Source organism: Eimeria maxima, genomic scaffold (genome assembly GCF_000499605.1).
Source record: "Eimeria maxima Weybridge genomic scaffold, Emw_scaff191, whole genome shotgun sequence".
NCBI lineage: Eukaryota > Apicomplexa > Conoidasida > Eucoccidiorida > Eimeriidae > Eimeria > Eimeria maxima.
The window spans coordinates 12,263-37,262 of record NW_013563621.1 but is presented as its reverse complement, the minus strand read 5'-3'; the positions used below and the strand labels follow the sequence as shown (position 1 = coordinate 37,262).

Genomic DNA, 25,000 nt, shown 5'->3' with positions numbered 1-25,000 from the left:
GTGTCATCAGCAACAGGGAATGTTGCTAATGGTCGGTATTGCTGCTCTAGCAGCAACTGCTGCTGTTGCTGCTGCTGCTGCTGCTGCTGCTGCTGTTGCTGCTGTTGCCGCTGCTGCTGGCTCGAGCGGCTGCGCCCTCCACGAACAGCAGCAAGGAGACGCTGGCCCAATGTTGGTGTTCTTCTTCCCCTTTGCTGCTGCTGCTGCTGCTCCTGCTCCTGCTGCTGCTCCTGCTGCTGCTGCCAAGCTGACGGAGGGGAAAGTGCTGCTGCAGCAGCAGTTGCTGCTGCTTCTGCTTCTGCTGCTGCAGCGCTGGTGCTATGGTGAAGGCATTCACTAGCGTCTACTGTGTACTCCGCTGCTGCTGCTGCTGCTGCTGCTGCTGCTGCAGCAGCAGGTGGTGTGTGCATCAGCGTGGACGGATAGACACGGCTTTGGCTCCTCTGCTCCTGCTGCTGCTGCAGCAGGAGCTGCTGTTGCTGCTGCTGCTTCTGGGAAGCAGCAAGGTATAGCTGCTGCAGCGCCTGCTGCACTTCGTACCTATCGCTAGGAGACAGCAGCGCAGCAGGAGATCTTTGCTGCAGCAGCATGAAGCTATTGAGTGCTTGCTGCCTCTGTGTCTTGGAGGCAGCAGCAGAAACAGCAGCAGCTGCTGCTACTGCACCTCCTGCATTTGCTGCAGCAGCAGCTGCTGCTGCAGCTGCTGCTGCTGCAGCTGCTGCTGCTGCAGGTGAAGACTGAGCAGCTGCTGCTGCGAATCCCGCTGCTGCTGCTCCATCCGTTGGTGCAGCAAATGGAGAAGGAGCAGCAGCTGCTTCTGCTGCTTCTGCTGCTGCTGTTGCTGCTGCTGCTCTGCGTCCTTTATGGGTATGTACACAGGAGCGCATGCTCTGCTGCTGCACCTCCCCCTCGGAGACCGGCCTGCTTGGGCTCCCTGCTGCTGCTGCTGCTGCTGCTGTATCTGCTGCTGCTTCTGCTGCTGCAGGGTCAGGATGAGCAGCAGCAGGAGGGCCGCAATCAAAGGCAGCAGCAGCAGAAGCAGCATCTGGTGTTGCTGTTGCTGTTGTTAGTGTACCCATGTCTGCAGCAGCAGCAGCAGCAGCAGCTTCTACTGTATAGGCAGGATTCAGCAGCAGCAAATCTTTTTCTTTTGCTGCTGCTGCACTACTTGGAGACACCAGCGACCGCCGCTGCTGCTGCTGCACTTGCTGCCATTGCTGCTGCCGATGGTGCACTTGCTGCTGCTGCTGATGCACTTGCTGCTGCTGCTGTTGATACACGTGCTGCTGCTGCTGCTGCTGCTGCAGGAGGAAGAGGGGTGACGGCGAGATGCCTGCAGAGCTGTTGCTGAAGGTAGATGTATCGAGGTCACGGAGTTGCTGCTGCTGCTGCTGCTGCAGTTGCTGCTGCAGTTGCTGCTGCTGCTGCTGATGCTGTCTCCATTCCTTAAGCCGTCGCTTCAATGTTTGCTGTCGCTGCTGCTGCTGCAGCTGCCACGGAAGCAGATGAGTCTCCTGCTGCTCCTGCTGCTGCAGCTCCTGCTGCAGCTCCTGCTGCAGCTCCTGCTGCTGCTGCTGCTGCTGCTGCTGCTGGCTAACAGGAGACAGCTGCGGAGAGGGGGCGCTGCAGCAAGGGGCCATGATGGGTGTCTCCTCGAAGACAGCATCGGGTGGTGCAGCAGCAGCAAATGCAGCAGCAGGACCATCACCAATAGAGCTGCTGCTACTGCTGCTGCTGCTGCTGCTGCAGGGAGAAGAAACACTACCTATACCATCAGCAGCTGCCAGTACACCCGGAGGGGCAACAGGGGCCCCTCCTGTCTCCCCCTGCAGCAGCAGCGATTGCTGCAGCTCCTGCAGCTGCTGCTGCAGCTGCTGTCTTATCTTATCGTGCTCTGATGCATCCTGCTGCTGCTGCTGCTGCTGTTGCTGCTGCTGCTGCTGTGCGTACTGATAACTAAAGCCTCGAATCTGCTGCTGGTGCAGCAGCAGTTGCTGCTGCTGCTGCTGCTGCTTCAGCAGCACTTCGTGCTGAAGGTCATGGCGGAGGCAGCAGCTGTTGCTGTTGCTGTTGCTGCTGTTGCTGCTGCTGCTGCTGTTGGGTGTAGTCAATGGTGCTGCTGCTGTCTGCAGCAGCGGCAGCAACTTCTCTTCTTCTCCCCCTATAGCAGCAAGCAGCAAATCTGCTGCATCTGTAAGACCAGCAAGATCAGCAAGCAGCTGCATGCCCTGTTTGCTGCTGCTGCTGCTGCTGCTGTTGTTGTTGTTGTTGTTGCTGCTGCTGCTGCTGCTTCCCCCTGACCACGAGCGGCAGTGGCGCACCGCTGTTGCTGCTGGCCTAGGAGACGTAACAGCAGCAGCTGCTCTTGTTGCTGCTGCTGTTGCTGCTGTTGCTGCTGCTGCTGCTGCTGCTTCAGCAGCTGGCAAGTCTGCTGCTATTGTTGTTTCTGTTGCTGCTGTTACTGTTGCTGCTGCTATTGTTGCTGCTACTCCTGCTGCTTCTGTTTGTGTTCTTGTTGTTGTTGTTGCTGCTGCTGCTTCTGTTTGTCTTGCTGCTGCAGCTGCTACTGCTGCGGACTCTGAGGAGGGAAAAGTGCCTGCTGCTGCTGCTGCTGCTGCTGTTGCTGTTGGTGCTGATGTTGCTATTGCCGCTGCTGTTGCTCCTGCTGCTGCTGCTGCTGCTGGTGACCGTACAGCATGCAGATGTAGCGGCGAGTTGTTGTTGTGGTTGCTGCTGCTGCTTCTGCTGCTGTTGCCGTTGCTGCTGCTGCTGCTATTGCTGCTGTTGCTGCTGTTGCCGCTCATCGGCCGCAGCCGCCCTCTAACGCGGTGGTAAGAAGGAGACGAAGTTGTCTTGGATTCCTGCTGCTGCTGCTGCTGCTGCTGCTGCTGCAGTTGCTGCTGCTGCTGCAGTTGCTGCTGCTGCTGCAGTTGCTGCTGCTGTTCATGCTGCTGCTGTTGCTGCTGATGATGATGATGCACCCGAATTGTTGGCTCTTGTTGACGGTGATATAGATGCCGCTGCTGCTGCTGCTGCTGCTGCTGCTCTTGCTGCTGCTGCTGCTCTTTTTGCTGCTGCTGCTCTTGCTGCTGCTGCTGCTGGTGACAACTGACGTCAAGTCTCTTCAAGACACCATGAAGATGATGGTGCTGTTGCTGCTGCTGCTGCTGCAACGGCTGCTGCTGCATCTGCTGCTGCTGTTGCTGCTTCTTTATTTCTCCAGGCGAGGAGACAGCAGCAGCATGACCAAGCCGTGCTGCATCTGCTGCTGCTGCTGCTGCTTCTGGTGACTGTCTTGAGGTCGCCAGCAGCAATGTAGGGAGACAAGCATCATCTGTTGCTGCTGCTGCTGCTGCAGTGGCTGCAGTTGCAGTTGCAGTTGCTGCAGCAGATCGTATGCAGGTACGGACAGGGCTAAGCCGCTGCTGCTGCTGCTGGTGCCGAGACACCGCGTGAGTTGCTGCTGCATGCAAATCGTACCCAAGGTCGTCATCATCATCTACAGCAGCAGCAGCAGCAGCAGCAGCAGCAGCACCAACAACAACTGCTGCAGCGGGGCGCTTCTGCTGCTGCTGCTGCGGTGAGGGAATCAACACCGTTCCCTTGTTTTCTGCTGCTGAGCCTTTTGCTGCAGCAGCATCTGCTGCGTTTGCTGCTGCTGCTGCTGCTTCTGCTGCTGCGTTGGCTGTAAGCCTATCGCGCGACTCATTTGCTGCTGCTGCTGTTGCTGCTGCTGCTGCTGCTGCACGGGGTGCAACGGCTGCCCTGCTGCTGGGGAGCTGCAGCTCTGCAGCGGACACTGGGGATAGCCTGCCAGCAGCAGAAGTAGCAGCAGCAGCAGCAGTAGCAGCAGCAGCTGCTGCTGCTGCTTTCTGCTGCAGCTGCTGCTGCAGAGAATTCCATTCGTGCTCTACCTCTGTGTCCCGAGGGTTGGATGCATGCAGCTCGCTGCTGCGTTGCTGCTGCTGCTCCTGCTGCAGCAGCAGCTGCTGCTGCTTCTGCTGCAGCTGCAGTCGGGGCAAAGAAGCTGACGAGGCTGCTTCTGTATCTGTCCATACACCGCATGCAGCATTTGCTGCTTCTGCTGCTGCTGCTGCTGTTGCTGCTGCTGCACCGGTTTTCATATCAGACACCGCGCTGCCTGCAGAGTTCGCACCATCCTGCAGCAGCAGCACCGGTTGCTGCTGCTGCTGTTGCTGTTGCTGCTGCTGCTGCTCTTTGTGTTGCTGCTGCCTGAGTTCATCGACGTTCTCCTCGCTCATTGCAAGACACCGCGGCTTGATTAAAGCAGCAGCAGTTGTTTCGCTGCTGCTGCTGCTGCTGCTGCTGCTGCTGCTGCTGCCGGTTGTCAAGGCGTGCCATTGGGGCCCCACAGGGGCCCCTAGGGTCCCCACTGAGTGCAGCAGATCTTCAATACCCTTTGAACGGGGGTCCCCTTTTCCCCTCGAGTGCTGCTGCTGCTCTTGCTGCTGCTCTTGCTGCTGCTGCTGCTGCTGCAGCAGCAGCAGCTGCTGCTGCTGCTGTCTGTGGGGCGCAGCAGCACGAGCCTCCCGCAGCGGCCGCAGCAGCCTTTCCTTAAGAGAGCGGAGGTCCTCTTGTAGGGAGGAGAGTTGGCTATTAAAGCCAGCAGCAGCAGCAGTAGCAGCAGCAGCAGCGGGTGCTGCGGTTGCTGTTGCTGCTGCTGCTGCTGCTTTCGTGTCCCTCTTCCTTGGGGGAGATGTGTGGCTGTCGCTGCATGCATACTGCAGCAGCTGCTGCTGCTTCGGACTTTGTTGAAGCAGCAAAGATAGCTGCTGCTGCTGCTGCTGCAGTAACAGTTGTTGTTGCTGCTGCAGCAGCAGCAGCTGCTTCTGCTGCAGTCTGTGGGCCTCGGAGACATCAGTCTTGCTTCTGTCATTAAGGCTAACCTCCTGCTGCTGCTGCTGTTGCTGCTGCTGCTGGTGCTGCTGGTCCCTCCTGCTGCTCTTGCTGCTGTGGCGTCTCCTGTGTGACCGCTGCACTTTACTTGGCAGCAGCACTTCGTGCTGCAGCAGATCTTGCTGCTGCTGCTGCTGGTCTCCTAGTGCCCCTGCTGCTCCGTCACTCGATGCTGCTGCTGCTGCTGCTGCTGCTCCAGGTCCTGAGCCACGACGTGCATCGCAACAGCAGCAGCTGCTGCTCATATTGCTGTTGCTGTTGCTGTTGCTGTTGCTGTTGCCGCTGCAGACGTTGTAGCCATTGCAGCTAGTGCTGCTGCTGCTGCTGCTGCTGCTGCGTGTGGCTGCCTTTAACAGCTCTTTGTGGTGCCATTGAGGGCTGGGCGTGTCTGCTGCTGCTGCTGCTGCAGCAGCAGCAGCAGTTCCTTCCTCTGCTGCTGTCAATCGTTGCTGCTGCCTCTTTATCCTAGGGATTTGGCTGCCAACAGCAGCAACAGCAGCAAGAGCTCTGCTGCGGCTGTCGTCTCTTCTCCTGTTGCTGTTGGTGTTGCTGCTGCTGCGGCTGCTGCTGCTGCTGGTGCTGCTGCTGCTGCTGCGCGCTTTATTAGGCTCCCGCTGCAGCAGCAGCTTCTCCTCAAGGGCGCGCAGACGGCGCAGCAAACTCGTAGGCCGGCGGTTGCTGCTGGCAGCAGCAGCAGCAGCAGCAGCAGCAGGTCTAGCAGTAGCATATGGTCTGCTGCTGCTGCTGCTGCCTCTGCTGCTGCTTGAGCTTGACAGCGAGGGTAGGCGCCATGGATCTAGTGTTGGCGCCTCCTCATGCTGCTGCTGCTCATCCTGCTCCTGCTGCAGTTGCTGCTCCTGCTGCAGTTGCTGCTGCTGCTGAGCCTCACGAGTAACACTGGGTCGCCCGGAGCTTTTATGTTTGCTGCTTGTGCTGCTCTTTCGTCTGCTCGTACTGCTGCTGCTGCTGCTACTGCTGCTACTACTGCTGCTGCTGCTTTTGCTCCTGTTGCGGTAGCTGCTGCTGCTGCTGGCCAACTGTGCTGCCTGTGTTGAGGACTTCATCGCGGTGTCTTCAAGCCTTTTGCTGCTGCGTTTGCTGCTGCTGTGTCTCTTCCTGTTGCTGCTGCTGTTGTTGCGGCTGTTGCTACGGTTGCTGCTGCTGCTGCTGCTGCTGCTGCTGAGTTGCTTGCTATGGGTGTGCCGCTCTGGGGGCCCCCCCCTCTCCCCAGGGGGAGACATGGGGCAGGTCGTGCAGGGGCCCGCCATTTCCCGCTGCAGCGCTGCTGCTGCAGCACATGTGTTCGAGCAGCAGCAGCAGCAGCAGCAGCAGCAGCAGCAGCAAGAGTAGCAGCAATTGCTGCTGTAGGTTTAGAGGTTGCCTCGTATCAGTGCTGCAGCATGCAGCAGGTCGACCCACAGGCAGTAAATGCTGCTAAATCTACAGATGGGTCTTATTTCTACTACTACTACTGCTGCTGCTGCTGCTGCTGCTGCTGCTCGGAGAGGTAAGCATCAGCAGCAGCAGCAGCAGCAACTGTGCAGTTAGTTGAAGAGCTTTGAGTCAAATAAATGACAAAGAGATGCAGTTAAGGGGCAGCAGGGCTCCAATTAACAGCCGGATGCTGCTGTTGCTGCTGTTGCTGCTGCTGCAGCTACACACCAATGCTGCAGCAGCAGCAGCAGCAGCAGCAGCAGCAGCGCGGTGGCCCTGCAAGGCACTCAATATAGGCCGCGGTGCAAAGATAAAAAAGTCTAGCAAAAAGGAAAAGGAAGCAAAAAGATGCAAAACATGCAGCAGCAGCAACAGCAGCAACAGCAGCAGCAGCAGCAGCAGCTGCAGCGGTGGCAGTCGGCAGCGGGGCCCCTCCTTTGAGGTGTCTGGGATCGTGCGATCCCCGCAGCAGCAGCAATGTCTCCTTTTAATTGCTGCAGCTAATTTCCTTTTTTATTTTTTTTTTTGCTGCTGCTGCATGCAGTGTCGTTATCTGCTGCTGCTGCTGCATGCAGCAGCAGCAGCAGCAGCAGCAGCAGCAGCAACAGCAGCGTGTGCCGACAATGGCCTGCTATGGCAAGAAGAAACAGAAGATATTAAGAAAATATTTTCTCCTTTTATTTCTTTTTATTCTTAATTAATTAATTAATTAATTAATTAATTAATTATTTAATTAATTAATTAATTAATTAATTAATTAGGGTGTATATACACTTTATTAATAAACAAATAATAAAATAAATAACCTTTTCTTCTTTTTCTTCTTTTTTCCCCTTTTTTCCTTCTATATAGCATTAAATAAAAAATAAATAAATAATAAATAAATAGTAAATAATAAATAAATAAATAAATAAATAAATAAATAAATATAAATAAATAAATAAATAAATATAAACAAAATAATATATATTATACATAATATAATAAATAGTATTTATACATATACTATGTATATAATATAATAAACATAATATGTTTTTTATTTACTAAATAAATAAATAAATAAATAAATAAATAAATAAATAAATAAATAAATAAATAAATAAATAAAAGTAATACAAGAAAAAGAAGAAAAAAAGGAAAAGAAGAAATATTTATTTATTTATATATTTATTTATTTATTTATTTATTTTCTTCTTTTTTTTCTTTATTGCATGCGGTGTATATACACCTATAAATATATTTTTATTTATTTATTTTATTTAATAGCAGCAAACGTTATGCAGACAACTGCTGCTGCTGCTGCTGCTGCTGCAGTTGCAGCAGCAGCAGCAAGGGGGGCCCACGCTGCTGTTGCCTGCTGCGTGCGAGGTAAAAGCTGCAGGTAAGGAGTGCAGCAGCAGCAGCAGCAGTAGCAGCAGTAGCAGCAGCAGCAGCAGACACACAGCAGCGCCAGCAAACACACCAGCAGCAGGAAGGAAGGCAGCAGCAACAGCAACAGCACCACCAGCAACAAAGGCAGCAGCACCAACCACAGCAGCAGCAGCAGCAGCAGCAGCAGCAACCGCACCAGCAACTCTAACAATACCAGAGCCAGCGAATAATCACAACAGCAGCAGCAGCAGCAGCAGCAGCAAGCACAGTAGCAGCAACAATAACGAAGTGCAGCAAAGAATTCCTCATTCTCTAGGGTTTAGGGTTTAGGGTTTAGGGTTTAGGGTTTAGCAGTCCTCTATTTGCTGCTGCATAAGAGGGAGAGGTATAAGAGGGCAGCAGCATTAGCAGCAGCAACGCTAATTGCTGCTGCTGCTGCTGCTGCTGCTGCCGCTGCTGCTGCTGCTGCTGCTTTGCAACCTGCTGCTGCTGCTGCAATTGTATGTATGCATTTCTATTTATTTATATACAGCAATTTATATATTTAATTTATAAATAAATAAATAAATAATATTATTTGTTAATTAATTACCTTATATATATAATATTAATTTATTTATTTATTTATTTATTTATTTATTTATTTATTACTTTTTCCTCTTTTTTATTCATAAGAAAAATATCTATTTCTTCCTATTGCCTTGTTATATAAAATAAATAATAAATAAATAATTAATAAATAATTAATAAAATATATTATTTATAATTAATTGTGCCTATTAATAGAGGAAAAAGAGATAAAAAGAAGAAAAAAAGAGAAAAAGAAAAAAAGTATTTAATTACTTTTTTTATGGTGTATATACACCTAAGGAGAATAACTCATTAATTAATAATATATATATGTATATATACGTGTACATGCATGCATCTTTATATAATTAATAATATATTTATAATAAATAATAATATATTTATAAAGAAAAAGATTTAATAAAGAAAAATAATTTAATTAAATAAATAAATGCAGGAAAAAAGAAACAAAGGAAGGAAGGAAATACGACGGTCCTCGTGCTGTATATACAAGACTCCCTAAGCGGCAAACAACTAACAAACTAATTAAATAATTAATTAATAAATTAATTAGAATAATTAAATAATTAAAAATAAAACAATTAATAAATAAAAATGCTAAATAATAAGCAAACAAATCATAACAAGGCAGCGCAGCATTGCTGCCTAGACACCCGGGAGGCAGCGGCGGGTGTACGATCATTAAATAAAAGAGAGGAATAATAATAAATTAATATATATATTAATTAATTATTTAAATTAATTTATTTTTTATTTATTTTTACTGTTTTATTCAACGTTTATTCAGTTAATCTGCTGCTGTACTATGGTGTTAACATAATCACGGGGCCCCACACCTAAACACAAGCACAAGAGGAAGGGGTACAGTAGGGGCCCCAATAAACCCTTTTTGTCCCTTTTATCTTCTTATATTACTTTAATTATTATTATATTAATTAAATATTGCATTTATTTGTCTATTGATTGCATATATTTGCTGCAGAAGACGCAGCAGCAGCAGTACGATCTATATTTCTATGTAGCTAGGGGGCCCCCTGCTGCTGCGGCAACGGGGCCAGGGGGCCCCTCTGCTGCTGCTGCTGCTCTTCTTCTTTTGCTGCTTCCCCTTGTTGTTGATCTTGGGATCGGGCGATCCCAGGATCTGTTGGAGCGGAGCCTTAAGGCTCTAAGGCTCTAAGACGCAGCAGCAGCAGCAACAGCATCAGCAACAGCAGCAGCAGCAGCAGCAGCAGGCCCAGGCCTCACGGTAGGAGTATCTTCTCCTCTACTCCTCGGGTGTACAGACAGCTCTGCTTATAGGGTTATAACAGCAGCAGAGCAGCAGCCGGGGGCCCTTTGTCCCTCCATGTCAGTAGCAGAAGGGGGGCCCCCTAACTTGTAGATCCCTCCTTAAAGATGTTTGTACCCAGCAGCAGGGGCCCCAGGGGCCCCCTGCTCTCTTCGCTCCCTCATGACCCTCCAGTGGGGGCCCCTAGTACCCTGTTAAAGGGTACTAGAGCAGATAATAAAAGCTCAAGAGTCACACCAGCAGCAGCAGCAGCAGCAGCAGCAGCAGCAGGAGAAGCAGGAGAAGGAACAGCAACATCCCCTTCTGCTATATCTCTCTCTTCTTCTCGTCCTTCATCTCCTTCTCCTGCTTCTGCTACTACTGCAGCAGCAGCAGCAGCAGCAGCAGCAGCAGCAGCAGATTCTGCTGCTGCTGCTGCTATATCCTCTATAGGGGCAGAGGCCTATTTATTACTAAATCCCCAGCAAATAGAGAAACAAAGAAAAACAAATAAAACTATTCGTTGTCTTCTTAATAAAAGAAGAGAAGAAAAAGAAAATAAACAAAGAGGGGCCCCCCAGGGGGCCCCAGGGCCCCCAGGGCCCCCAGGGTCACCAGGATATTGGGAGGGGCCCCCTGCTGGGGCCCCTGGGGGGCCCCCACAGGGGCCCCCTTCTTCTATTTATAAACAAAGAAATGATGATAAATTAAGAGAAGGGGATCTGTCTCCTGCAGAGACTAATGAGACAGATGCATGCAGTACAGAGGGCAGCAACGCAGCTGCTGCTCCTGCTGCTGCTGCTGCTGCTGCTGCTGCTGGTGCAGGTGCAGAAGCAGCAGCAGGAGGGAAGTGGGATCGGGATTGGGATCGGGATCGTCAACCGCTCCCTCTACCTGAATTTACTTTGTTGCCTAATCTACCTGAGGAGCAGCAGTCGCCGCAGCAGCGGCGTCCGCTGCAGCCATGGCAGCAGCAGCAGCACGAGAAGCTGCTGCGGCTGCAGCAGCAGCAGCAGCAGCAGCATTATAGGGAGAGAGGATCTATAAGGGGCCCTAGACCCCTTAAGAGAGACAGGGAGAGAATGGAGGCAGCAGCAAGAGCAGAAGCTTGTGCTGCTGAGGTTGCTGCAGCAGGAGCAGCAGCAGCAGCAGCAGGAGCAGATTTCTTTGGTAGAATGCATGCAGAATGTGTTGCCTTGTTAAATATGCTAAGACCTAGCGAGGAAGAAGATGCAAGAAAAAGAGAGGTAAATAGCAGCAGCAACAGCAGCAACAACAACAGCAGCAGCAGCAGCAGCAATGCATGCAGCAGCAGCAAGAACAACACATACAACACCACCATCAGCACCACCTCCACCTGTAGCACCACCACCAGAACCACCTCCACCAGCAGCAGCAGCACCAGCAGCAGCAGCAGGATCAGCAGCAGCAGCAGCAACAGGAAGACTTGTGTGTGTGTGTGTGTGTGTGTGTGTGTGTGTGTGTGTGTGTGTGTGTGGATGCATGCATGCATGCATGCAGGCAGCAGGACGAGTGCATGCAATTTGCAGCAAATTATATAAATGTTTATCTGTAGAAATATTTGGTTCTTCTTTTACATCATTAGATTTACCTAATAGTGATTTAGATATTTGTGTATTTATTCATCTTATTCCTCCTTATTTACATCTATATAGATGTAGTCAATGTGTCTGCTGCTGCAGCAGCAGCAGCAGCAGCAGTAGTAGTAGTAGTAGTAGCAGCAGCAGCAGCAAGGGTAGCAGCAAAAAAGAGGGACATAACGGGAAAAATAATATGTTTATCAATGCTGCAGTTAGCTGCTGCAGGGAAGCAGCAAGTTCTGTTCGTTGCTGCTGCTCACGATTGGATCCTGCTGCTGCTGCTGCTGCTGATAGTAGTAGTAGTAGCAGCAGCAGCAGCAAGAAGAAAAAGAAAAAGAATAAGGAAAAGATGCAGCAAAAAATGTGCAGCAGCTGCTGCACACATGGTGCAGCAGAAGGATGCCGTCTGCTGCTGCGAGCAGCAAATAGTAATGAGCATGAGTATGATAGGGAGAAGAAGGTAGATAATATTTGTGTAAGTATTTATTTATTTATTTATTTATATTTATTTATATTTATTTATTTATATTTATTTATATTTATTTATATTGCTGCTGCTGTTGCTGTTGGTGTGTGTCTATTTGCTGCATGCAGCGTTTTGTGCGTTTCCTACGGGAGTTGAATGAAGGTGCTGCAGCAGTAACAGCAGCAGCAGCAGCAGCAGCAACAGATTCATCTCGTGCTGCAGCATTAGATATTCTTCCTAAGGAGCAGCAGGAGGAGTTGCAGCAGCATTTGCAGCACATGTTGCAACAGCAACAGCAGCTGCAACAGCAGCAGCATGATTCAACTTCTGCTGCTTTTTCTGCAACAGCATCAGCAGCATCAGAATCAGCAGCAGCAGCAGCAGCAGCAGCAACTGCAGCAGGAGCAGCAACATTTGCATATAATATACAACCTATTCTTAAGGCAAGAGTACCTATATGTAAATATAAGGATGCACCAACTGGGGTGTCTGTTGATCTAAGTTTTGATCAACCTTCTGCATTATTAACTTCTCTCTTTGTTCGTTATAAAGTTCGTCTTTTTTTCCCTCCTTTTTCCCTTTTTTTCCCCTCCTTTTCCCTTATTCCCTTCCCTTATACATATTTGCTTTTACTGGGGCCTTATATCCGTGTATGCATGCATACATGCATGCAGCAACATAGAGATATACAAGGGGCCACCTTTGTATCGGGTGCAGCAGGTGCACTGCAGGTGCACCAGAATAAACCTGCAGCAGCAGCAGCAGCAGCAGCAGCAGCAGCAGTATTGATGCAGCTTTTAGGGTGATTGTTGTTTTCGTAGCAGCAGGTTCTATTTAATGTTGCTGCAGCAGCAGAAGCAGCAGCATTTCTTCTTTTTGTTTGTTTGTTTGTTTGTTTGCTGCTGCAGCTTACCGAGTATCCGCTGCTGCGCCCTCTTGTGCTGCTCAACAAGTTGCTGCTGCGGCACTTAGATCTTCATGAGCCATTTAAGGGTGGCGTTGGTTCTTATTTGCTGTTTACGATGGTAAGGTAGACCCATACTTGCTGCAGCAGCTGCTGCTGCAGCAACAGCAGCAAAATATACCTGCTGCTGCAGCAGCAAATGCCGCATAGTTGCTGCTATAGCGATATCTGCATCAGCTGTAGCTAACATAAATGAGCCACCAGACCACGACTATTGTTACGTCTTTTGCTGTTACGTCTGATTCTGCTGCTGCAGCTTCTGCTGCTGCCTGCCTGCATAGATGCATGCATGCATGCATGCATGCCTGTCTGCTGTTTATGTATACTATTGTTGCAGTGCCTACATTTTCTACAAAATAATCCTTTGCTAAGAAATACCGAAAAAGTTCGACATTTAAATTTGGGCCATTTATTATTTCAATTTGTTCATTATTTTGGATATGAATTCAATTATGCAAATAATACTATCAGGTATATATTTATTCCTTCTCCTCCTGTTGCTGTTGTGTTGCTTCTATTGCTTCTGTTGCTACTATTGCTTATGATACTGCTGCTGATCATCATCATCATCATGATACTGCTGCTGCTGGTTTTTATGATGTATTTAAGGGTTGTTGTACTGCTGCAGTGCTCCAGTTCTGCTGACGAATATGTGTTAAGGACTTTTTCCTGCAGCAAGAGGGTAGCCTTTGTTGGGGATAAGCATGCACGTACATGCACGAGTGCATGCACGAGTGCATGCACGCATGTGCTGGTGATTTATGTATTGGCTGTATTCTGCTGTTCTTTGGTTTGCAGCGTCAGAGAAGAGGGAGAATTGTTGATGAAGCGAAGCATCAGAAGAGGAATGAATCCGATGCGGCTGAGTGCGGAGAGCCCCCTGGTAAGAAGGAAGCCGCGTTTAAATCCTGCTCCCCGAGCAGCAGCAGCAGCAGCAGCAGCAGCACTATCCTACATAAGCGAGGTGCTGCTGGTGTAGACTGGTGTAGGGAGCATGTAGGGGACCTTGCGGTGCATGCGGAGACACTCGCCACCCTGCTGCAGGTGACAGACAAAGGAGGAGGCGCGTGGCTGCTGCTAAGTTCATGCTGTTGGTTTGGTGCTGCTGTTGCTGCAGGAACGCACACGAGACATAGGCTCCTCTGCGCACAAGATTATGGCAGTGCGCGAAGCCTGGCGTCGCGCATATATGGTGAGTCTTTTTGTTTCGTTATTCTTTTTAGTTGCATTCACCATTCTTTGTTGCTAACTTGCTTGCTGTTGCTTAGGGTTTAGGGTTTAGGGGGTGAGGGAGTCAGTCAGGGTTTAGGGTTTACGCTTTCGGATACGATGCGGTTTGGTTTCCATCCAGCTTCCCTATTGTAAAAAGCATAAATATAAATATTTTATTTAATGTTTATACCTTCTTTCTTTGTTTTCTGTTTTGTGCTTCTCTACGGCTGCTGCAGCGCCTTGCCAGCCGCCTGGCTTCAGAGGTCCGCAGTGGTGGTGCTGCAGTAGCAACAGATGAAGACCCCAACAACCAACCATCAGGAGGTCATTCTCCTGCTGCACAGCCGATCTTGAGCTGCTTCTTTGGTGATTCGTGGCCGGAAGGGCTGGTCACAAAGCCTAGCAGCAGCAGCAGCAGCAAGAAGAGAGGTAAACATTCATGTGGAGTTGCCATGCTCCGGCCTGGCATTTGGGTGACGCGTTCCGTTCAAAAGGAGATGGAGGAGGTAGTGCAGCGCCTCGTGGTGGTGTCTAGACATTTGAAGGAGAGGCAGCAGAGGCGCTACTTTTCTCCTGCACCTCGCAAGCCGCTAGTTGATTTAACAGAACAGGAAATAAGCGGCGAAGAGGAAGTATCCGAAGCATCTTCCGACAGCGGTGCCGCAGAAAACCTGCACAAATTCCCGTGGATGCGGCAGCACCAGCAGCAGGAGCAACAGCAGCAGAAGCAACGGAAACACCGGAAGCAAGAGAGCAAGCAGGACCATGAGACGTCCTCTTCTCGCAGCAGCAGCCCCACATATCCTTTCGGGGGAACAGTTGCTGGAGTTTCAACTTTGGGCTTTCCTGCTGCACAAAAGACCACAAAGGCCAAGGGTACAGCAACATCGGTGCTCACTAGTGTGTCTTCTGACTCCTCTGAGAAGCCTTCTTCTGTCATTTACCTCGACAGCAGCAGCAGCGACAGCGAGTCCGCCGTCGTTGAAGTGTACCCGCAGCACCCAGCACGCGAGGCCAACAGACAAAAGAGGAAAAAGCGCAAACAAAGACAGGCCATGCAGCGGGCGAAGCTGCGTAAGAGGGACAAGGTAGCTGCCGAAGCTCCTGAGTGGTTGTTCAGCCGATAAACCCGCATTCCCACCAGCAGCAACAGCTTGCATACCATACAAAAGTGCTCAAAGAGGCGCTGCTGCTGCGCATGCTTGCTTGCTGCTACAAACGCGGTTGCTGGGGTTGCAGAGGTGGCCCGCTGCTGCTAGATAGCAAACAGTGTCGTGCTGCTGGTGGTTGGTTGGTCGATCGTGTCATCGCAGCACGTCGTTCAAGCATTTGGGGCTGGTGTTGCATGCGCCTCTGCATGCACATAAGTGCCTAAGTGTAGGCAGGGAGGTGTTACAGAAACCTGAATATATTTCTAGGAAGAAAGAAAGGAGGCGCAGGCGGTTCAGTGCAGAAAATGGAGTCGCAGTGGGTGGCGCGGCAGCGGTGGCTGCTGCTGGTGTAGGTTGGGGATGTTTACTGTGCATATATAATATATATTGTTATTATTGATTCTTTTTGTACTTATATATTGTATATGTTTAAATTTAGGGAGACTGAAACTTTCCTGGTCTAGTATGGAGCGCCAGTCCAACCTGCGTCGCTGGGGCTTTAGCTGGGAACTTGCAGACACGCCGAAGTGCCATTTTATTCTACTAACTCAATTTAGGCATGTTTTTGCGCTTTGGCGGGCTTGGGCAGGAGCCAGCCTTATTGTCTGGTGCATGAGAGGCACAACCAATATGAACAGGAAAACCCGCCGAAGTATAGGAATTTTCCTCTTCTCTTTCTGTTGCATTGCGCATCTTGCACGTAAGGAACTTGAAACGAGTTGATAAAGGGCCAGACACATTTGTTACCTCGTGGAGTTCATGCAGTATAATTAGCAGTAACACTAAAAGAGAGGGGCTCTTGCATTGACGAGCAGCACTGAACTCAATACCCCTAGACGAGGCAACGAAGATCTCAGAAGAATTTTAAAACCTTAACAAAGCTATTCCGCCCTTTCGTTTCTGCCACCCTAGCATCTATAGGGTCTCAATCTATGAAACAGTGGGCGTTGCCCCTAAGTTGGCAGAAACCCATTTAACACGACCCATACTTATCACAGACCCTAATGCGGGGACCAACCATACACCACGAAACAGGCAGAAACGTCCCGCTGACCCACCTACAGGCAATTATGCCGTTGATTACCCCAGCAACTGAAGAGTTAATACGACTTTTTGCCAATCAAACGTCTCACGCAAAGTGCAAAACCGCTGAACCCCCCCTGCAAACAATCCTGTTTGTATGGTACCAAATATCTTCTACTTCGACCGTTAATGGAATTTATGCTTGTGGGGGAAAGGGGTTGAGCTACACCAATTTATTTTCGTGATGTGGCTTCGGCTGGCAGACGCAGCAGCTGGCGGCGTGTCTGCTTACCGAGTGAGGACATGACGCCTTCTTCGGAATTGTTGGGGTTTCTCAGCTCATCAAGAAATGTATTCCCACACTATTAGCTTGATATAATTCATTAAATTGAAGAAAGAGGGGTTGCATAAGGGGCTGGCCCAGTGGCGGCCGTTGTCGGCTGCGACGGTCCGGCGCGTCGCGCTGGTACTCTATTGAAGCCGTTGTTGAGGGAGCAATAGGCCTGTGGTCTGTTTGAAATATGTTTTAAAGGGAATTTTGTCCTTAATGGTTTTTCAGTAGACGTGCAAAGAGGATTCGAAAGACCCCTTGCGGCCATAGGCCGAGCTTTTTCCTCCCGCGTGGGGTTTCCCTCGCAGGTCACCTGGACTTTCCAGCTCAGGCAGAACAGCGGCCCTCTTCCCTGCACATCTTTCGAGTGTTTCCTCTTTTAATTGTTTGATTAGGATTTTTTTTAGGAGGAAGCTTCAACAGGAGGTGGCTTCCGCCGTCTCAGCCCTCCGCGGCCGACAGGGAGTGCCAGAGCAAGGATCACGCATCAAAGTTCCGGCAAATCCTGCGGACCCTACACTGCATGTTCGTTGTAGTTACAATCTTTTCCTTATGAGTGAACTCCAATCTACCGGGGAGGAGCGCTTTCGAGTTGGCCAAGGGGAGGGTTCTTCCGCAGATTTGCTCATTCCTTTCCAGTGACGGTGTAAATAACTACCCACCGCTCATGGGGAGCAACAGAGGCCGCAACATAGTCATCACTTTAAACAAAAACCAGCGGAAACAGCATTCCCTGCTGCGCTGGAGTAGCAACAGAGACCCAGGAAGAGTTTCCTTGGGGGGAGGCTAGCTCAGTAGTATATATAGCAGCAGCGGCACACGTCAGTCCGGCTGATGCTGCCTCGCCATGAATTCCAGTTTCTCCTTCATTAGACGGTAGCAACCGATCTGAAGACTCCATTCCCGAGCTACATCGGAGTTCGCTCCTTAGGAAAGGGTCTCAGACCTCCAACGAAGCTGGTCGCATTCTTGCTGCCATCTCAGATTGGCTACTTGCGTTTAAACTCATCCCACGTAATTCCCTAATATCCTCTTGTTTAATAATTAGTTGCACATTTTCCCACTGAGGAAAATGACGCTACGCACGCGGCTGTGGAGGGCAGTGCTGGCGTTTTGGCGTTTCTGTGGGGAACTCCTTAGCCAGAAGCATGGGGTTGTAGAGTCAATAGGGGACGGCTTTGCTTGGTGGGGGGGTCTTTGTTTCCGGCACCCGCTGAAAATCATCTGTGGGTCCCTCGTTGCGTGCCTCATTCTTTCCACTGGGCTTTTGCCCCCTACCCCCATTTGGATTGACGGCGCCGAGCGGCTCTACACGCTACCTTTTTCTCGAGCTCGGGATGACGGAGTGCTCCACGAAAGTCTGTTTGGAGATGTGCACGGGCGGAAGAGTGTGGTGATTCTTACCCACAAGGTCAAAGGCACGAACATCCTTACATGGCAGCACCTGGAGGAGGTGCGGCGCATAGACTCGATCATTCAAGGCAAAGACACCGACCCTGAAATGGGACGAAAGCTCGTCATTCCCCGCTCCCCCGATGTCATTTCCAACGTCAGTAAAAATAGCCAGGAAGGAGCAGAAGGTCTGGCGCCGGGGCAGCACAGCGTGACTGACGAGTCAGCCTTCCTTACCTTTGAAGATGTGTGTCTGCGAAACGCACTGGGTGGCTGCTCTGCTGAATCGGTTTTGTCTTTCGGACTAGCAGACTACAAAGCAGCGGGCCTGGTGCAGGGGGAGCCGGAAGTGTGGCTTTTTGGTGGCACTGCATTCAACGTACAGCAAGTGGCATTCATTCCGGAGTACTACTTGGGTGGTTTCACAAAGGAGGCGTGTGAGAGACGGATGCCTCGTGCAGTGGCCGAGAGGCTCCTGCCCCCATCAGCCATAAGGGAACTACCCATCCCAGAAGATGCATTTGTTTTGGGATCTATTGAATGCATCACTTCTGCCAGTGCGCTGATGCTGCATTATGACGCCGACGGGCGACCCATGCACGAAGAGAGAAACGCCACTTGGGAGCGATTGCTCATTCAGGTCCTCAAGGCAAACCAAACGCTGGGCAGTCTTCGAGCCTATTTTCAGGCGTTTCGGTCGCGAGATGACGAGCTCAAAGCCTCTACTGCGGAATCCAAGGATGTGGTCTACGTGGTCTTCACATTCTTTCTCCTCGCCAGCTACTCCACAGCCCTCAACTTCTCGTGCGACTTGTACCGCTCCAAGCTGTTCAGCTCGCTCATGGGGTTCTTCGCAGCTTTCATGGGGTTGGGGGCCGGCATGGGCATTGTGTGTTACATGAAAGTGGCAATGGTGCCCACAGTGCTTATCTGCCCCTTTTTAGTTCTCGGAATCGGCGTAGATGATGTTTTTGTGCTGTTGAATGCATACTGCATGGGGTACACAACCCATGACCCAGAGCAGAGATGCATTGATACGCTCAAGACATCCGGTCTAGGAATCACAATCACAACTCTTACGAATCTCATTTCCTTCGGTGTTGGTTCCTTTAGCACCTATCTGTCGATTCGGAACTTTTGTGTGTACAGTGCGATGGCTTTGCTGCTGGGTTATATCTTTGTTTTGACATTTTTCTTTCCTGTTCTCTGCCTTGATGCAAAACGAGAGTTCTACTTTCGAATTTCCCCCTTCTGCTTGCCCACAACGTCGCAACTTCATAAGAAGCTGGAAGATGAGAAAGCTCACATGGGCCCTGCTGAACTGCACGTTCACAACGTCTTGAAGTCAGTTTCCCAGGAAGAAATCGTTGCTTATAGAGTCAATGTCTTCTTTGAAGAGCAAGAACTGCGAAAACGAATGAGGAGGGAAGAGCGCGAGGGCCGAAAGGGGGGGCAGAACGCAGAGGAGTATATAGCGAGGAAGTCTCTCTTAGTCCGCGCAGTCTCCTCCGTAAAGAGGTTCTTGAAATATGCGTAAGGTCTTCATAAAACTCGTGCTTCCCTCTGTTTCTTTTGTCACATGGGAGGGGCAGTAGAGCTTAAACGCTTTTTCCAGCTGCCACAGTTTTCCACTGACAATTGGAGTGTACTAGCTGATGCACGCCGAGGGGAAGCCATCATTCATTAAATACAGAGGTGGTGCGAGCTGGCTATTCTCGAACACAACATCCGCGTTCAGCTGAGAGCTCACAGGCACCTGTGTGGCTTGCTATGCAGAGCCTCCCAGCACTTGCATGTGAAGCATAAGGGGGAGGAGGTGGTGCTGAGGACAACTGTGCGCGGTCTCAACCCCCAACTGGCAAGGCATGCGCTCTACGATGAGCCACGAGGCTCCGTGGGGCGTCGGTGGAGGACGTTTTTCCTGTGCTACTACGGGCCCTTTTTAATGAAAAAGCCTGTGAAGGTAAGTGCTGGAAAAGGTTGCAGAACGAGGGGATTGGGGGTTCCGTTCATTTCGGCTACATATGGGGTTGACTAAAGCGGTCGACAGCTGTTGGCTGTTAAATTTCTCGCCGTGTTGTGCTGTGCGGGCAGATTGCTGTCCTAGTGATCTTCCTCACCATTGCGGCAGTGAGCATTTTCGGCTTTTCCAAGCTCGAGTTGGGGCTTGAAATATCTGAACTAGCCCCCGTAACGTCGTACATGCGGCGTTTCGACGAAGTGTACGCAGAGTACTTTAACAAATTCGATCAACCAACCGACATCTTCTTTCTTCCGACTCTTCCTGCCGTTCGTGAGCACCCTCCGCAAGACCGAACCGCCGATGTTGATTTACTAGACCCTGATGAGTTCCTCGGGAGGGGTCCTAATTCAGAGATATCTGAGCAGAAACAGCAGCAACTTCAAACTCCCCAGTGGTGGAAACCCGAAGTGCAAGCAGCTTTGCGCTTAGCGCATCACCGCATATCTTCGCGGCCTTCCACCTCTCGGCTCATCAACCCCTTGTTGGCTATGCTTGATGATCCGGAAATAGGGCCAAAGCTCAGGCAGGGAGATAAACAGGCAAGCAGCTTGCAACGGAAACCCGTGCTGGTGCCTTTCGGAATGGTTATGAATCGCCAGCAACACTTGCCTACAAAGAGCATTGATGAATTGAGCAAGCATGCCTTGGCAATGTATCAATCACGCATGTGTACCCAGTCATGTGCCCATGCCGTGCATGTTTACAGATTTTCCTGGATACTCTCTACTACCAGCTTATGCAGGCGGGCTCTCCCTATCGTCAGTTTGCGCTGGACTTTGTGTGGAGTGGTTCTGAGCTCAAGACATACCGCATGCGCTTATTGCCAAAGTATATGGCACGGTCAGAGCAGAGGGCGTTCTGGATGCAACAGCTTCGGCAAGATTGCGACGCAATGATAGATCCGGAGACTCTCCTGGACAGCATGTTGAAGGAGGTGGAACAACAAGAACTCTCTGACGACCCCGAAATTCTCTACGAACAGATGCAAATGCAACGAGATCTCGAGATGCTTAAAAATGCACCAATGGCTCCCCTCAAAATCGCCTCCTATACTTACATGATGGTGTTTTATGAGAGCGACCTCGGCATCTTAAGCTCCGTTCTCGTCAACATGCTGTCTGCAGGGGTGGCAATGCTGCTGGTAAGGGACAGTGGGAATTTTGAGGCGGATGCATACGACCAACAAGAAGGAGGCTGCAAAACCTATGACGTTTACTAGCATGAGACATCGTCGTGCCCCTACAAAGTATGGAAGCAGCCTTAACTTGTCGAGAGCCTGCGTCGTATTTGCGGATTTGGTATTCAGGTAGCATTTATTCTTATTCCAGAGCTTAGCGCAGGCCTGTTGGTGATTATGATGATTTGCCTCATCGACTTGGCGCTATTCGGCTTTATGTATTTCTGGCAGGTAAGCTAGACCATGTCCCACATAGCCAGTAGAAGAGCCGTACGTAGAAAAGGGTAAATTGAATAAACTCTAGACGAACGGGAGCCTACTGCAATTGTAATATCTCAAGAGAGCCAATATTGCATCGGTTCCTAAAGAGGCATACGTCAAAACGACGACGCATGAGGTCCTTAAGCACCATCTAGGGAGCTTCTATGTTATCTGGCCTGTATAGGTGAAGCTCCACATGGTGTCGACGATTGCTCTGGTCATTTCAATTGGATTTGCAGTGGACTACTCAGCACACATGTGTCACTGCTTCACCCACTGCCTAGGGAAGACTCGCAATCAAAGGCATGTGCACACCATGGGTCCTCAAAGTAGTAAATTTAATTAAATAAACTTGTCAAGTATATGTAAAGTGAGTGCTGTCACTACTCAGCAGTTTTCCGAGGGGCTCTTCGCGAGATTCGATCGCGATCTGTAGCTTTAAAGAAGATACCGATTTTTGTCCCCGAAGGTTTCATGCTGTGGCCACGTGTACCTGTGGAGAGGCGCTTAAATGCTACATAAAATAAATGATACGCATGGAAACAATATGCGAGCGTCTGTTTGATGTGCAGGGCAATAGAGGCGCTAGTGCTAATGGGCAATCCCCTTTTTCACGGAGCGTCCTCCACACTTCTCGGTGTATTGTTGCTTGGGTTTAGCGAATCGTTTGTCTTCACCGTTTTCTTCCGAATGATGGTCATGGTGCGTCAATCTCCCGCATAACGTGTAAATGAAGAAGCGATGCATCTAAAAGCGTTAGATGTTCTCTTACAGGCACCCCAGTGAATGCAGGTTTTAACTGTTTGGACATGTATTCATGTCCATGATCCCTCCACTGGACTTCAAGTTTCCACTGGTTGGCCTCCATAGCATGCGGCTACTGCATCGCTTTTGTCTCACTCTGACATTTACAGGTTGTCTTATTTGGAGCAGCGCATGGAATGGTGTTACTGCCTGTTGTTCTCTCGTGGCTGGGTCCTATGACAGTCTCCCACGATGATGGCGAGGTCGAGGATGGGTGCAGTGGGTTGGAAGAAAACGGCGATCCAAAGTCGGCACAGCAAGAAACTGGTGTATTGACTGCTGCGGGTCCAGCTGAAGAGGGGGCTCTTCACGACGCCACGCGAGTATCTGTCCCCCCACCAAGTCTTGCCATAAAGCCTTCAAGCTCGAAGCTAGCGGGGAGGGGCCCCTCATCCACCAACCCGTCAACTCGCAGCACTTCAAGTGCGCCTCTTAACTCTCTCCTGACGATTCCATCATACCAACTCTCTTGCAACAGCAGGGCTGTGAAGGATCGCGAAAACCCCACAATAATTGGAAGTCCCATGAGGCGTTCCAAATCAGCGTCTGCATCCTCTAGAAGCGGACTTGTGGATATGCATCACCAGAAGCAAGATCTGTACCGGCATGAATCTCTAGTCACACGGAATGAAATGCTGTCAGCCAGCAGAAACCGTGAAAGTAAACAGCGGGCTCACAGCACGAATACATGCAGCTCCCGAGGGCACTTCCCATCACCGTCGGGGGAACCTCGCAAGCCCCGGCGCTCAAGCTGCAACACAAGCTCGAGGATAGGCAGCACCCTGCTGGCAGATGCAATGGCAACGCAACCGCAGCCGCAGCAACCCTCAGCAGGGGCAGGGCAGAGTTTTCACCCAAAACACCGAAACCAGCAATTCAGGCAGCTCTTGCCACCGATCAAACACAGGACCACAAGTACAGGCACAGGACGGCGCCCATCGCAAGATCTCTGCCGCACAGGTAGCGGCAACGGTACCAATAAAAGCACCATGAGGAGTCACACACATCAGTAGAAGCGGCTTAACGGCCTGTAGCCAGCAGCCTTTCTGAGAGCTGCACCCCGAACCGCACTCTGATCGGGCCGTTGAATGGCCCCGTCAATCGTTTCCTCAAAGCAAAACCGCTTCCACGAAGAAGCACACGAACACCAGATTGGTGGTCCAGCTAGCATTTAGGAGCTAGCCTGGCCTGCTTCGAGTTGAACGCTTGCTTAGGGGTGACTTGAAGAAGACAATCCAAACGATAACACAACAGCTTGGTTGTGTTCGTGGAATTATTTGGTAAGTAGCGTAAGGCGTGTTGCAGTACGACAATGCTTGATGCTTAGCTATGCATACACCATAGGTGCCCACCACGCCTGCACTGTCTGGAACTTCCACAAAGGTAAACACTGCGCACAGAAGTTACCGTTGCTGCGAAGAGTACCACCTACACTTTCCGTCCAAACCCATAGTTCTCTGTATTGAGGGAAGTCTAATACTGCTCTCCAGTTCTTGATGGAAGCCAAGAGTCACAGGCTTCACATTGGAGATTTCGGCCCGTTGCTTCTTCAGTCTAAGACTCCCGAAGTACGAAAACCGCTGGAGGCGTTTCTGGAGCCTAAGGTTCTAACTGTATCAGGGATATGTCGATTGTGTTCACACATAAAGATATTATAAAATCAAAGGGCTCAGATATCTCAGGCGAGGCACAGGAATAATCTGTACTCACTGGTGCAGCCCGGCTACGAAGTAAAGGCGGACTGCCCCATCTGTCTTGCCAGTGGAAGACATAATGGACTTGTGCTCACTGGGGCCTGAGTCCAATTGAAACACCAATAGTTGAGTTGTTGCATCCACTCAAATTAGCCCTCAGCCCTTGTCTTCCAAACACACGCAAACTAATTCGACGAATCGCTAGTGTCACTCCCGGCAGCGTCTTCAGAGTCTTGTACTTCCAACGATACTGAGTCATCTATCTTTAGAGGCATATCGTAGATCGGCCTCCCCTTAATAGTAGTGCCACAGAATCCGTGCCAGAAGCACCTCGATCTTTCCCCATCTCCTGTTAGAGCAGCTGAGAAGGTGGCATCACTGCGTGCTGCTGGCGAGTCGTTGCCTGACAAGTAGGGCTGCTGGCATATTTGCGCCTGCTCCTGAGTGTCTGCCTGCAGCAAAGACGCGTTCGGCAGAGGCTGAGTGCTCCCCAATGATGGAAGTGCAGCGGTTGACAAGAGTCGCAGGAACTCCTCAACTTGTTTCTCCAGTGTTAGCAAGGCAGCGATTGCTGGAGGCATCTGAGAGCACCATGACACGTCACCAAATACGATGAAAACGAGGAATGAATACCCTTTAAAATACGTTGATACCGGCTGCACAAGTATCCTCTAGATGCACATAGCTCTTGGAGGAGATATTGCAATTAGATCCTCCAGAGTGCAAACGTTTTGGTGTGTTCCAACTAGTGGGCATCCACAAACATCTTTCCGTATAAACGCAGTCGCGTCCATACCTTTAGCTGAACGATTCGCAGGAAGAGCCGCTGAACCTCTATAAAAGTCAGGTTCCAGTTGGCGATTTCACTCCACGAAAGTAACCCCTTGCGAATTGCTTCCCGAAGCGTGTGCTGCTGCTGGTCTAGAATCATCATTTGCTGCTGCTGCTGTCGCTGGATTTCTTCACGCCTGGCCGCAGCGGTGTCGCCCAGGGAACATGTGGCGAATTCCACGAAGTCTACTTCTTGCAATTTCGGTTGGTCGTGTGCCCTCCCTTGCTGCCGAAAAGGATTCTTAAGCTGGTGGTTATTATGCTGGTGGTTCTGTTTCAGGTCTACTGACGCTGGTAGCACCTCCAGCATCACAGCGACCAACAGCAGCGTCGGCAAAGCGAACGTTCTCAACGGCGTAGCTCTCAAAATACTTGTCGCCTCTGAAAGAGAATATACGGGCTATAATTACGAGTTATGCACAACGCTAATCTAGTACTCAGGCAGATGCAAGGGTCTCTAATATCCCCCCCCCCCCCCCCCCCCCCG

The 25,000-nt window shown here is 50.4% G+C and overlaps 4 protein-coding genes across 4 annotated transcripts in view; 2 read left to right on the top strand and 2 right to left on the bottom strand.

The window, feature by feature from the left end:
• Positions 1–6,185, bottom strand: part of EMWEY_00020730 (hypothetical protein, conserved) — a gene marked incomplete at both ends in the record, with an annotated part of 7,170 nt that extends 985 nt beyond the window's left edge. The window contains one exon of the mRNA XM_013477807.1: positions 1–6,185. This exon is cut by the window's left edge and continues 985 nt beyond it. Coding sequence (XP_013333261.1) covers positions 1–6,185 — 6,185 coding nt within the window.
• Positions 6,186–9,711: 3,526 nt separating this feature from the next.
• EMWEY_00020720 (hypothetical protein, conserved) lies at positions 9,712–14,953 on the top strand (the record flags this gene model as incomplete). Its single annotated transcript, XM_013477806.1, has 6 exons — positions 9,712–11,034; positions 11,779–12,099; positions 12,559–12,675; positions 13,413–13,610; positions 13,732–13,806; positions 14,063–14,953. The coding sequence occupies 6 exons, from the start codon at positions 9,712–9,714 to the stop codon at positions 14,951–14,953; spliced, it is 2,925 nt and encodes a 974-aa protein (XP_013333260.1).
• Positions 14,954–17,403: 2,450 nt separating this feature from the next.
• On the top strand, positions 17,404–21,530 carry EMWEY_00020710 (Patched family domain containing protein, putative; the record flags this gene model as incomplete). Its single annotated transcript, XM_013477805.1, has 6 exons — positions 17,404–19,256; positions 19,500–19,686; positions 19,818–20,315; positions 20,453–20,887; positions 21,053–21,154; positions 21,369–21,530. 6 exons carry the CDS (start codon positions 17,404–17,406, stop codon positions 21,528–21,530), a joined length of 3,237 nt encoding a protein of 1,078 aa, XP_013333259.1.
• A 2,337-nt stretch (positions 21,531–23,867) lies between these two features.
• EMWEY_00020700 (hypothetical protein, conserved) lies at positions 23,868–24,823 on the bottom strand (the record flags this gene model as incomplete). Its single annotated transcript, XM_013477804.1, has 2 exons — positions 23,868–24,263; positions 24,479–24,823. The coding sequence occupies 2 exons, from the start codon at positions 24,821–24,823 to the stop codon at positions 23,868–23,870; spliced, it is 741 nt and encodes a 246-aa protein (XP_013333258.1).
• Positions 24,824–25,000: the final 177 nt, after the last annotated feature.